The 13,404-nt window shown below is 35.3% G+C and overlaps 1 protein-coding gene and 1 pseudogene across 3 annotated transcripts in view; both read right to left on the bottom strand.

Moving 5' to 3' along the window:
* Positions 1–3,030: 3,030 nt before the first annotated feature.
* Positions 3,031–13,404, bottom strand: part of PKN2 (protein kinase N2) — a 163,687-nt gene continuing 153,313 nt past the window's right edge. For both annotated transcript variants that reach the window (XM_010360798.2, XM_030941799.1), the window contains exons 19-22: positions 10,562–10,704; positions 6,098–6,205; positions 5,792–5,872; positions 3,031–5,704 (exon numbers count right to left, since the gene is read on the bottom strand). In XM_010360798.2, coding sequence (XP_010359100.1) covers positions 5,501–5,704; positions 5,792–5,872; positions 6,098–6,205; positions 10,562–10,704 — 536 coding nt within the window. In that variant the 3' untranslated portion in view covers positions 3,031–5,500. The remainder of the gene's footprint in view (positions 5,705–5,791; positions 5,873–6,097; positions 6,206–10,561; positions 10,705–13,404) is intronic.
* Positions 6,824–10,016, bottom strand: LOC115900675 (annotated as a pseudogene). Its single transcript, XR_004060334.1, has one exon. The product of XR_004060334.1 is annotated as an elongin-C pseudogene (transcript).

Raw genomic sequence — 13,404 nt, 5'->3', positions numbered from 1 at the left:
GATTTACCTAGGTGTTTGCCATTTTATGTATCACAAACCTTTTTTTATCTTGTGTCACCCTTCTGGGATCATTCTTCTTCTTCTTCAAGCACATTCTTCAGAATGTCCATTAGAGCAGCAAGCATTCCCCTTTTAAAAAATGTTATATGCCGTAATTCTTATGAAAATAATTTTATTTTTATGTAATTCTAGGTTAACCTTTTTCCCCCCAACACTCTGAAGGTCATATTCCACTACTTCCATTGTTGCAATTGAGAGGTCAGCTGTTAGTCTTTCCTTTATAGATATTTAGTCCCTTTTCTCTGGATAGTATCAAGATGTTGTCTTTGGTGATCTGCCATTTCACAATGGTTCTACATATACATTTATATTTATCCCGTTTGGGAAATACTGTACAGCTTGGATATTTTTCATCTCCAAGAAACTTGCAGCCATTATGTCTTTAAATATTGCCTCTCATTGTTTCCTCTTGAGTCTCCATTCCATCTTCTGTATCTCTTAATCTCCCTTTTATATTTTCCATCTTCATTTGGGATTGATTTTTCAGTTTCCAATCTTCAGTTTTCTTCAAATGTCTAATCTGCTGTTTCATCTTTCCACTGAATTTCATATTAGAACAACTACATTTTTCATTTTTGGATTTTAAAAATGTTAAATTATGTTAAAATATTCATTTTACATGTTTATACCGATAGTTTTAGGTATGTAAATATATATAGCTATTCTATAACTTATATCTGGTAATTCTTCTTTTTTTTTTTTTGAGACGGAGTCTCGCTCTGTCGCCCGGGCTGGAGTGCAGTGGCCGGTTCTCAGCTCACTGCAAGCTCCGCCTCCCGGGTTTACGCCATTCTCCTGCCTCAGCCACCGAGTAGCTGGGACTACAGGCGCCCGCCACCTCGCCCGGCTAGTTTTTTGTATTTTTTAGTAGAGACGGGGTTTCACCGTGTTAGCCAGGATGGTCTCGATCTCCTGACCTCGTGATCCGCCCGTCTCGGCCTCCCAAAGTGCTGGGATTACAGGCTTGAGCCACCGCGCCCAGCCATTCTTCTTTTTTTTTTTTTTTAAGACAGGGACTTGCTCTGTCGCCCAGGCTAAATACAATGCAGTGGCATAACAGCTCATTGTAGCCTTGACCTCCTGGGCTCGAGCAATCCTCTGACTTCAGTCTCCAAAGTAGCTGGGACTACAGGTGCACACCACCATACCTGGCTAATTTTTAGGCGCTGTTTTTTTTTTTTTTTTGTAGAGATGGGGTCTCGCTGTGTTACCCAGGCTAGTCTCAAACTCCTAACCTCAAGCAATCTTCCTGCCTTCGCCTCCCAAAGTGTTGGAATTGTAGGCATGAGCCATTGTGCCTGGCTGATAATTCTAATGTATGAAATCTCTAACAGGGATATCTAAATGTAAAATTTCTGTTGGTTCTTATTCAAAGTAACTTGCTGTCTCTCACAAATGTTTAGGGATTTCTGACAGTGAATTACTTGATCTTAATCTGTGGAAATCTGATGGTCCCATCCTGGAGGAGCTTCCATCCACAGAATATTTCCTTCCACTGTCAGGGAAAGAGTGACATGCAAACTAAAATTTGAACTCGTCTACAGGATTTAAGCACAGAACGTAAGTCCTGATGCTATTGCAAGGTTTGTTATCCTCAAAATTGTGTTGCTAGAGAAATCTGTCCTTGGTAACCCCACTTCTCTTGGGTGCCTGCATTTTCAAAACCAGCTCCTTGCCATTGTAACTCCTGTCTTTTCCAACTTCTTGCTGCTCTGCCATACTCTGTAGACTCAGCTTCCAGTTCTCTCAATATTCCTACTTTTGTGCTTGAGCACTCCCACTCTAACTCTTAGGTGCTGAAGCCCTAACTTGTCCAGACTCTGCTCAAGTTTATTTGCTTGTTTTGGGGTGAAGGGTTGCCACAGACCACTCTTACCTTTAATGAGATCGGCAAAACCTCAAATTACATATCTTATTGATGGTCTTCCACTAATTTTATACGCGTATGTATACATATTATTTTTTATTTATTTATTTTTTTTGAGACGGAGTCTCGCTCTGTCGCCCAGGCTGGAGTGCAGTGGCCGGATCTCAGCTCACTACAAGCTCCGCCTCCCGGGTTCACGCCATTCTCCTGCCTCAGCCTCCCGAGTAGCTGGGACTACAGGCGCCGCCACCTCGCCCGGCTAGTTTTCTGTATTTTTTAGTAGAGACGGGGTTTCACCGTGTTAGCCAGGATGGTCTCGATCTCCTGACCTCGTGATCCGCCCGTCTCGGCCTTCCAAAGTGCTGGGATTACAGGCTTGAGCCACCGCGCCCGGCCTACATATTATTTTTAATAACTTTAAAGCCTCTACCCATCATACTAATGTATAAAGCCAGTATCTCAGAAAAACCCTAGACCTCAAAAGATGGCTGGAAGGTAAGTAAGAATTCTAAATTTAAATTAAGATTATGATCTGTGGATTAGTATTTGCTTATTTGGATTTTTCATATTTACTCCAGTGGCTTTGGGAATACTGGTAGTACTTGCAAAAATCGTGTTAGACTTTAATCTATGTGGCAGATTTACCAAGTCAGTATATGATTGCAATTTCCATTATGTCCTCAATTTGTGTTACAGGGAGAGCATGCATCATTTTATATTTCTAAAATATTCCATTTGTAATTTTTAAATAAGATTACTATAAAATGACTAGTATTCTGTTTTATTCATTTGCTTTTCTGAGAAGCCAGGTCCTAAATTAAAATAAGTTAACCTCAAACAAGAGAAAAGTATATACAATACTGGTGCTTGCATCTTAATATTAAAGCAGGCTGTTGTTCTTCATTCATCAACATTTTGTTGCTTTAAAAAAAAACCTTCCTATTCTCAGTATCTATACACAGTAAGCAGTCCATAAATATGTTTCAAATAAAAGATGCTACTGACCTTACAGGAGCAGAATACAAACTTTTCCCATTATTCCCAGTGAAGTGGACAATTTGCTCTGAATGTTCATGGTTTTAAGTCTTCCCTAGGACAAAAAGTACTTGCAAGAACGTTTACTCAAGTTAATTAGTCTTTGAGATTTTGAACACAGAAAAGTTAAAGTATATTTTAGTCATTAGGAAGTTTCTAAAAAGAAAGAATACTTAAAACCAAAGTTACAAATTTCAATCTATATAGACTTTAATTTGTGCATTTGTGATAATTTATGACTGCAAAACACTTGTTTTCTTAGAATGACATAGTGAAAGGCACATTTCATTTGAATGCATAGTGTACCATTCTAAAATATCCTAATTTCTTTACAAAGTGCTTGAGCAGTCACATACACATACAGTAATAGCAAAATATATTTACACTCTATAAAGCTTAAAATTTTAAATCTGACTAAAATATATATATTTTTTAAACTACAAAAAATTAGTGCTTTCTTCAGCTTAATTGTGTAAATAGACCCTGCCCTCTAATTTTTTTAGTGATTGACTTCAATTAAAAAAAAATTCTGTACACTGTGTAGTTACAAAATGCTATGTCAGTTTTTAATGCTAAAAGCCTATTTTAGACATTACTTTCTTTGCTATTTGAGAACCAAAAAAGTGAGCAGACTGTACCTCAAAAGTATTTAGTGTTTTATTTTAATGTTGTATTAACACTGTTTAAATTAAAGCCAGACAATTAAGCTAAGTTCCTCTACTGTCCTTTGCCAAGGAAGTTAACTGGCATTTAACATTAACTTTAAACCACATATTGTTCCCCCTTTTTATTAAGATTTTCTCCCAAAGGATCTTGGGTAATTAACAATTTGGAAGGTAATATAAATGATCTCTGGACAATTTTAATTGTTCTCAGAGTACAACGAAAAGATGCTAAAACATCCCAGCAAATATTTATAAATGTTTTTAGCTCAACTCTCCATAAATCAGTGTGCTTTTTCATGTTTCTCATAAGATTTACACCTGAACAATTTTTAAGAGATGAGCTCACTGTGATTAAATAGTTAATTCAGTATGGTTACTTAACAGAGCTTGCTATTCCTGAGGTATAATGACCCTAACATGCTAAGCACAGGATCAAAGATGCTATTACTAAACTAAGAAAAAACAATAAAGTCATAGATTAGGAGAAAAAAATATAAAATCAAACCAAACCAAAACAAACAAGAAACTACAGGCAAGTGGAAAGTCATGGTTTGCAAAAAGACAATCCTAGAAGAGTATAAAAAGCCACAGACGGATCCTTTGAAGAGTTGTATAAAATATTTGATCAAATTATTTTTGAGACTTTTGAGGTACAGCTTTAGTGTTATAATTAATTTTTTTTATAAAATATAGACTGTTTTATCAAAAATATTTATACATTCTGTTACAATATATTGCTTTTGCCCTCAGTAACTGCCAATATAAAATCTGGATCCAGTGGCCTAAAATATACAAATGCACTTAATGTAAATGCTGGAGTTTGAGGTGTCTGCTTGGCCACTGTACAAAAGTGATGAAGTGGTAAAATTAAATAATAAGCCTACAACATAGAATACATTAAAACTTGCACATATACATGTTCACAGCATGTATACAATGATAATCTCTACGGTTTAACCAAGGTATAGTTCCCTTCTACAGCAGACACAAAACCAAGGTGAACTAGGTTGGCAGATGTAGAGTGAGTATCAAAAAAGGGGTAATCGGTTCACTGATTCTGGAAGATATGACTGAACATACTGAGCATCTAGACTTTGGGAATGCATACAGGTAACAATATCTTGGTTCAGCTGATTAAAAGTCCTCATTCTTAACATCTTAAGTAAATGCTGATCTTGTTTGTTTCAGCACTGTTTAATAAAAAAAAAATTGTTTGGCAAGCAGCTCCGCTGGAAAGCTATAAGCCTCTGTTACATGGTTGATAAAAGTAAGGCAATATAAAGTTTTCTCCTAATAAATATAGAACATTTATAAAATAAGACATGAATTCATTCTGTTTTTTTAAAAGATCAAGCCCCAAATTGTATACAAACTGCCACATTTTTTGATATTACAGTAATGTCTTTAAAAAAAAGAGCATTTGTCTTATTCAAACAGAATCATACTTTGTGTGAACAGTAATAGCATTCCAAGCCCTTTTTTTCTTTTTGTAAAACATAGTTAAGTGATTAATTTTCCTTCCACTTAAGGCGGGCATATGGCAAAGCTAGGGACTATAAAAAAAGTGGTTTCTTTTTTCTTTCTTTTTAAAAATAGACTATTGATCCAAAAGTATTTGTGATGGATTTTCATAGCCGATGTTCACTCAAACTCCATGAAACGGTTTCCAGTGCTCATATTTACGCTGAAGTACAATGAGAAGCCACTTTTCAAGAAGTATTAGAATGGTACTTTTAAACAAATCTTCACGTGTTTCAATTAAAAAAAAAACATACTCAGAAGCTATTGGTGGCACAGAGAGCAAATGAAGGGTTGCTATTTTTAAGAGGTCTTCTTGTAAGTCAGTCAGCTTGATTTCGCAGTGTCTAGGAACTTAACACCAATCAGCAATGTAGTCAAAATCTCTGAACATTTCCTGCTCCTCTTCCGAAAGTATCCTAGGTTCTCGAGGTGGAGTCAGAATAGGTGCTTCTGAGGTAAATTCATCATCAAAATTACTAACATCTTCTCGTCCTCTTATGGTAGGTATAAACGGTGGCTTTACTTTTTTGTCCATCAGAGCGCTCCAATCAATTAGCTGGATCATAAAATACAAAATGACTAGTTTAGTTTGTTACATCTAATCGCTTTAGTTTAATAAAAAATTTTAAATAGTCACACTTACCCGGAAAAATGGGTGCTTTTTTACATCCTCTGCATCTTTCTCGCTAGCCCCAAGGCGCCGCTCAGGATTTCTTCTTAACAGCTAGCACAATGTAAAATAAAAAAGTTAAAATAAAATCAATAGAATAAAATTCACTGATAAGGATTATTATTTTTAAAAACTCAGATATATTTTGTCTGTTTTTGTCTAAGCCATGCAACATTTATGAACTGCAAAACAACTTCTAAAGTTCTACCGGGAAATTTTCTTTAACATAAAAAATTAAAGTAGTCTTAAAAAAATTCTTATCCTTAATTTAATTCTTACCCTTCTCATTATAGAAATGGCTTCTGTAGATAAGAACCTTGGATATCTTACTTCATCATTTACAATACTGTCAAAAACTTCCTCTTCATCATCACCAGGAAAGGGAGACTAGAAGAAATACCTTTAAGTAAGTTAAAGCAAGTTTTAAGGCGGTAAAATCTTATCACCTATTCAAAGTACAACCAAGATCCAGGCAGTGAAAAAGAAAAAAACAAACAACAAACCCATGCCTACCAAAACAACAACAACAAAAGAACTATAAGAAGTGACAATAGGTATGTATCTATTACAGAGGGAATATACCATATACTCTTTCTGAAATCTTTAAATTTTATAGACCATTACAAAAAACTTGTCTATCTCATATATGATATGGCTTTTCATTTCATTTCATTCCACTCCAGTCCATTTTATTTCATTCACCCAATCACCTATTTGGCCAGTCAATTTTTAGAGTGTCTAACAGAAAGTAGGGAATATTTAGATAATAGAATCCTGAAGAACCTCAATCTTGTGGAAAGACAGAAGAAAATGGATAAGGTTAATATGGTAATAAATGTTATAATAAAGGAAAGCAATCTGCAGAAATACATCAGATATAAATGTGCTTTGGATTTTAAAGTCAGTCAATTAATGGTGGTAAAACACAATTAGAGATTAGTAGGCATAATGACCGTACTAAGCAGCTGCCAACAAAATTAGACTGAAAGGAACCCAAAAAGCACACATTGACAGGCATTTTTAATGCTCTAAACACAAAAAGTTGTAGGGCATTTCAATAAGCACAGTATTAAAATCATTTTTCATAATGACCCTGAGACGTAAAAAAGTAGTTACATTATATTCAGTATGACAATTTGATTCACAAAGAGATAAACTTTCAACTACGCTGAAAACGTGTCTATCAGATGTGACTGCTTGCCTCGGAATTTCAGATGGCTTAAACATCACTCAGTCATTTTAAAAATCAGGACACGAATGTCTAAATATCATTTAATTCCTTAAAATCACTGAAATGAATCAGTATCTTTAACCTTATTTTCTCACTGGCTATTGAAATATAGGCTCACTTAGCCTCGTTAGATTTGATTTGGCTGCTTGCTTCCAATTAAGTTTTAAAGAATAATAAGCAGAAAGCAATATCCATGGAAAGTGAGCAATCTTTAAGGAATCTGTGAAAATAAATTCAGAATCCAGCTTCTTAAGGCTGAGCTTCTAATCTTGCTCATAGTTAAGAAAATTTCAAAGCTTTCAGTTACCAAAACCTTAGTTTGTTCATTCACTCACTCAAAATACATAAATCAAATATACTACATGGGACAATGTAGTACACTCAAAATACATAAATCAAATGTACTACATGAACAATCTAATTTCTTTTGGGGACTGAAACAATAAGGCAGGAGAAAATTTTATTTTACTAGGATTCTCAATGGGAATTTCAATGGATAATGCAAAGAGAGCACTTTTGTCTTCTGCTTGAACAATTTTTACTTGAAAACTCACTCTCCAAGTCTGAATAGCAAAGAAGTATCTATACATTTGTTAAAATGTGTAGTATCTTTTTTTCTCAAATAGATTGTAAGCAAACAGGGCTAACAACAGAAAGCTAACAAATGTGTTTTAAGCACATTTAAAAGAAACCAATAGTCTGTTCAGATATCAACAGTGATAGTATCTAAAACCATGTCCAGCATTACATTCAATCTCTCTGTTATCTTCACTCCCATCTGAGACAGGAAAAAGGGGACTTGGGATATTTGTTTATTCCTGGAGTCTTTCCAGTAATCAAAACTAGCAGAAGTATACAAATTTGAACATGTATGATATATCCAGCAAGTTTACAATTATTTGTAATAATAGAGAAATCTGACATAAACTTTAGCCACACCTTACTTTAATCATAGTTAAAAAGGAGTTATCACTAGCGTTTCATTAATGCTATAAAATTATGAAGTAGACTGATGAGTTTTAAGTTTAGTTCTTTTCCCAGCTACCCTCTTGTGGAGATAATAAGAAGAAATTGCAAGAAACAACTAAGAAATAGCCAGATCCACTGTCTTTTATCTTCTAGGTAATTAAGAGCTCAATCAATTAGCTCTCTTAAAAAATATGAAACAGGAGCTTCCTTGTTTTCTGTCAAACCCTCCAGTGGCTTTATAATGGGAGGGAGTAGATTCAGCTGGCGATTAATTCTACAGTATTTTGTAATAAACTCATATTTTGCACATGTCATCTCTAATATGGAGAGTAAATTTTAAGCAAGCACATAATTCAATCTCATAAACCTCATACTTACTTATTACACTAAACAAAACAAAACAAAACAAAAACCCAAAATGTTACTTTTAAAATAAAGGAAGGGGGTGGGGAGGAGTTCAAGTATGCCAGAGCTTACAGAAGATTAACTATTTTATGAGAACTTCTGGCACTCTCAGAGAGTAAAAGCCACTGTGGACTGGAGCTAAAATAAATCTTTCCAACCTAAACACTGCACAACAGCTTTTCTAAATAGAGGTGAAAAATTCAGATCTGGACCACTAGTCTTAAGAACAGAAACAAGGCTGGATGAATTGAAGATCCTATCCTGGAGCAGCAAAGCATAATGCTTTAGAGATATGTTCTGGAGCCAGAGTGACAAGGTTAAAATGTCCAGCTCCACCATATGAGAGCTATGTGACCTTAAGCAAGTCATTAATCTCTTTGTGTCTCTATTTACACCTCTGAAAATGGGCATAAGATCAGTACGGAGCTTATCAAAGGCTGTTACAAAATTAAATGAACGAATATTTAAGGCACACAGAACAGTGCTTAGCTTAGGACATGATAAATTTTATTTTAATTAGCCATACTTCTCCTCCTTTTCCAAAGAATCCACTTCAAATTGACACACCAAAAGGGGCTATCCATCCGGAGAAACTAAAACCATTTGTTTGTTTGGGGTAAGTGCCAATAAATGACCAGTATAGAACAAAACTTTAGAAATTTCTGATACTCAATTTGATAATTCATTCATTTAGCCACTAACTTCTTCAAACTTGTAAGTGTACAAGGGAGGTTGCTGGCATGGGGAAACTGCAGAATAATGAACCAATCCCTTAAAATAATTTTTCTTGCATCTCCAGTTCAAGTCCCTTCAAGTAATCTTTAATTACTTATTAAAAGATTTACTCTTTCCCAATTTCACCCCAATTCAACATTTCTAACAATTTATAACATATTATTAGAGTCCTATTATTGCCTTATTTAACATAACTCACTGTTTCCTAATGGTAATAATTTCTGTGTACAACTCAATTATCCTCAGAAATTTAACTTAATCGACAGAAAACAGTAGGAAAAAATGCTAATCTTTTCAACTTTACCATTTTTGAAAGTAACATTTCTTTCATTTTTTAAAATTATATTTTATTTAACAATCTAGGAAGTTCACAGCCAATAGTAGTTCTATTGCAACTTCAGGTGCAACTGGGAATTCAGGAATCTCAGTGGAGCTGTTAGTGTAGGGAACCTTGTACATAAAATACATGCATATTTTTGATAGCACATGTGAAGGTATCTCTCTAAAATTGACCTCATTGGTTTCATTCTCAGCAAACTGACCTGGGCCACTCAACATGGCTTTTATCATGCCTGATGTTAATGCACGTACTGTTTTTACAACAAATTCACGGCCATCGGATGATATCAATTTGACATACATGGCATCAGGGCCTTCACAGCCACCATAGCTTTTCTCCTCTCCATTCATTTTGTTCCTATGAAATTCTACTTTGCTTCCCCAGGAACTTCAGTCGTTTCCTGGTGAAGCAAGGATGCAGTGTGTGTTGCTCACTTCCGTCTGGAGGAAGTCGAAGGTAACATTTATTTCTGACCAATCTATAGTGGGCTTTTCTTTTTTTTTTTTTTTTTTTTTTTTTTGAGACGGAGTCTCCCGCCCAGGCTGGAGTGCAGTGGCCGGATCTCAGCTCACTGCAAGCTCCGCCTCCTGGGTTTAGGCCATTCTCCTGCCTCAGCCTCCCGAGTAGCTGGGACTACAGGCGCCCGCCAAATCGCCCGGCTAGTTTTTTGTATTTTTTAGTAGAGACGGGGTTTCACCGTGTTAGCCAGGATGGGGTATAGTGGGCTTTTCTTTACAGGTACAGAGTACATTCTTTTTATTAGTCTTTCTGTTATTCCATTCCCTATAAAATGACTATGTCTTAAAATCAGAAAACATAACCAAAGCACAACACTGAAACAGAAGGAACTATTTTCAAAGCACTGATAATGCATTCCGCAAACCACATAAAAATCTTTATTGAAGGTATTACAGAAAGATAGCTGACTACTAGTATACCATAAATATTTATAAAACTTAAATTCCACTCAAACTGAAGACAGTATTAGGTGGTTTTATAAATGACATGCTTTATTATTTCAATCATCCTTCCTCTTTTCTCTTACCTATTTCACACTGCTTACCTCACCAACAAGCATTTCATATATAAGTACGCCAAGGCCCCACCAATCTACAGCCCTTGTATAAGAAGTTTCTGTTAGTACTTCTGGGGCAAGAAATTCAGGAGTGCCACAAAATGTGCTTGTTCTATCTCCATATCCCATTCCTGGAAAAGATAAAATTTAAACATTTGTTAGCAAAGAAAACAAATCCAGTATATAAAAAAAATCAAAGCTATCGTTGGGAGGCAAAATTAAAGTTGCACATTTGTGCATGGCGAAAAAATTCAGACATATTTAAGACATTTCAAGAAAACAATAAGGACTAGTATAGCAAAAACTGCAATAGCAACTATACTATCTAATTAATGAGTAAATACAAATAAGATATTCATGTTTCTTTTCAGTTACTTTTTCTTCTTGTCATTACAAGGGAGCTAAGAAATTACAACAAAATGAACTGATTGTGAAGTTCTATCATCTTTCCAATTCAATCTTAAATAAGTTTATTTACTTCACTATAAAAAAATTATAAAAAAATAACAGTTTGGAAAATACCAAAAAGCAAACCCTTGGATAATCAGGAGCTGACCAAATGTGTCATATAATACAGAGAGATAGGGCCGTGAGTGGTGGCTCATGCTTGTAATCACAGCACTTTGGGAGGCTGAGGTGGGTGGATCACCTGTGGTCAGGAGTTCAAGACCAGCCTGGCCTACATGGTGAAACCCATCTCTACAAAACAAACAAACAAACAAATAAACAAACAAAAATTAGCCGGGCATGGTGGCTCCCGCCTGTAATCTCAGCTACTTGGGAGGCTGAGGCAGGAGAACCGCTTGAACCTGGGAGGCGGAGGTTGCAGTGAGCTGAGATTGTGCCATTGCACTCCAGCCTAGGTGACAAGAGCAAAACTCTGTCTCAAAAAACAAAAAATATCTATCTATATTATATCTATATCTATCTATATATATATGGAGAAAGGAAGGGAGGGAGGGAGGGAGGGAAAGAAAAAAGAAAGGAAAAGAAGGAAAGAAGGAAAGGGAAGGGAGGGTGAGTACAGGTTGAACAACCCTAATCCAAAAATCCAAAATCTAAAATGCTTCAAAATCTGAAACTTTTTGGGCACCAACATGATGCCATAGAGAATTCCACATGTACTTAACACAAGATTAGTTTCATGCACAAAATTATTAAAAATAATATGAATTAATATTTATATTGTATAAATATAAATTTACCTACAGGCTATATATAAGGTATATATGAAACATACATAAATTTTGTGTTTAGACTTGGGTCTTAGCCTCAAGATATGTCATTATGTATATATGCAAATATTCCAAAATCCAAATAAATCCGAAATTCAAAACACTTCTCATTCTAAGCATTTTGGATAAGGGATACTCAGCCTGTATTAACATTTTAGCTAACTAGTTTTGAAATGTATGTTCCTCATAATTTATTAATATGTTAAATATATAGTCTACATATTGAAGATGCTGTCTCCATGTATTCCAAAGCGTTAAAAACTTGTCGTAAGTGTCATCTTTTTTTCTTTGAGATGGAGTCTCACTCCGTTGCCCAGGCTGGAGTGCAGTGGCCGGATCTCAGCCCACTGCAAGCTCCGCCTCCCGGGTTCACGCCATTCTCCTGCCTCAGCCTCCCGAGTAGGTGCCTGACACCACACCCGGCTAATTTTTTATATTTTCAGTTGAGATGGGGTTTCACCATATTAGCCAGGATGGTCTCGATATCCTGACCTCGTGATCCGCCTGCCTCGGCCTCCCAAAGTGCTGGGATTACAAGTGTTAAGAATTTTAAAGAAAAGCTCTCAATTCTAAATTAAGAATAATTAGGTATGCATATATAGAGACTACAAAATAGAAATGAATTTGTATGTCTATGAACCAAGACTTGAAGGGCACAATTAGATACATTAGCACACTGGAGTGGAGAAATTTTTTTTGGCAAAATTTCTTTAACACTATCATAATGATTTTTATTTTCTTCAATAAAATATTATTTTAAAAAACAGCGATATAGTATTAATATTTATATGAGTTCTGCACCAGCCTTTTAGTAACTTGGCCAAAACTAGGAAAAAGTTAATTAACAAAGAAATAGAACTCATGTTTCTTACAGACTGGTAAAGCTCCATGGAAGTGGTTAATATCAGGCTCTAGATTAATAAATACCTGGTTTAAGTTCCAGTTCTGTCATTTGTTAACTGTGAGAGGTTGGGAAAGTTGTCTAACATCAAAGCCTAGGTTTCTTCATCTGTATATGAGGGTTAATAATACCATCTACCAGTGTGGAATGATAAGACAAGGAAGACTCAGAAGGGTAAGGAGGTGGGAGCGGGGTGGATGATAAGAAATTACTTAAAGGGTACAGTGTATGTTATTTGGGTGATGAGTATCCTAAAAGCCCTGATTTCACCACTATGCAATTTACGCATGTAACAAAATTGCACTTGTACCCCATAAATTTATACAAATAAAAATAAAAAAAATAAAATATTTCCTTCAAAAAAACTATCTACCTTCATATGATTGTTATGAATTACAGGAGATATGTATATGAAGCATTTGGCAAAATTCTTGGCATATGGTAAGCACTCAAAAGTTGTTAGCTATATTATTATAATCTACTAAATATGTTTTTATGATAATGCATTAAGAAGTCTGGTTATTCAACACACATATTTTCTGTACCTTTTATGTTCTAGGCACCTGTGTCAAGTAGCGGGAACACAAAAATGAGAGTTAGACACGGTTCTTTAAGGGGTTTACAGGAGACTGGAGGAAAATGGATATTTATTGATAATTTTATAATAACAAGGGAAGAACAAGATAATGTAGAAT

The sequence above is a fragment of the Rhinopithecus roxellana genome, chromosome 12 (genome assembly GCF_007565055.1).
Source record: "Rhinopithecus roxellana isolate Shanxi Qingling chromosome 12, ASM756505v1, whole genome shotgun sequence".
Classification (NCBI taxonomy): Eukaryota; Metazoa; Chordata; class Mammalia; order Primates; family Cercopithecidae; genus Rhinopithecus; species Rhinopithecus roxellana.
Note: the sequence above shows the minus strand (reverse complement) of the source record. Positions and strands in the feature narration are given on the sequence as shown.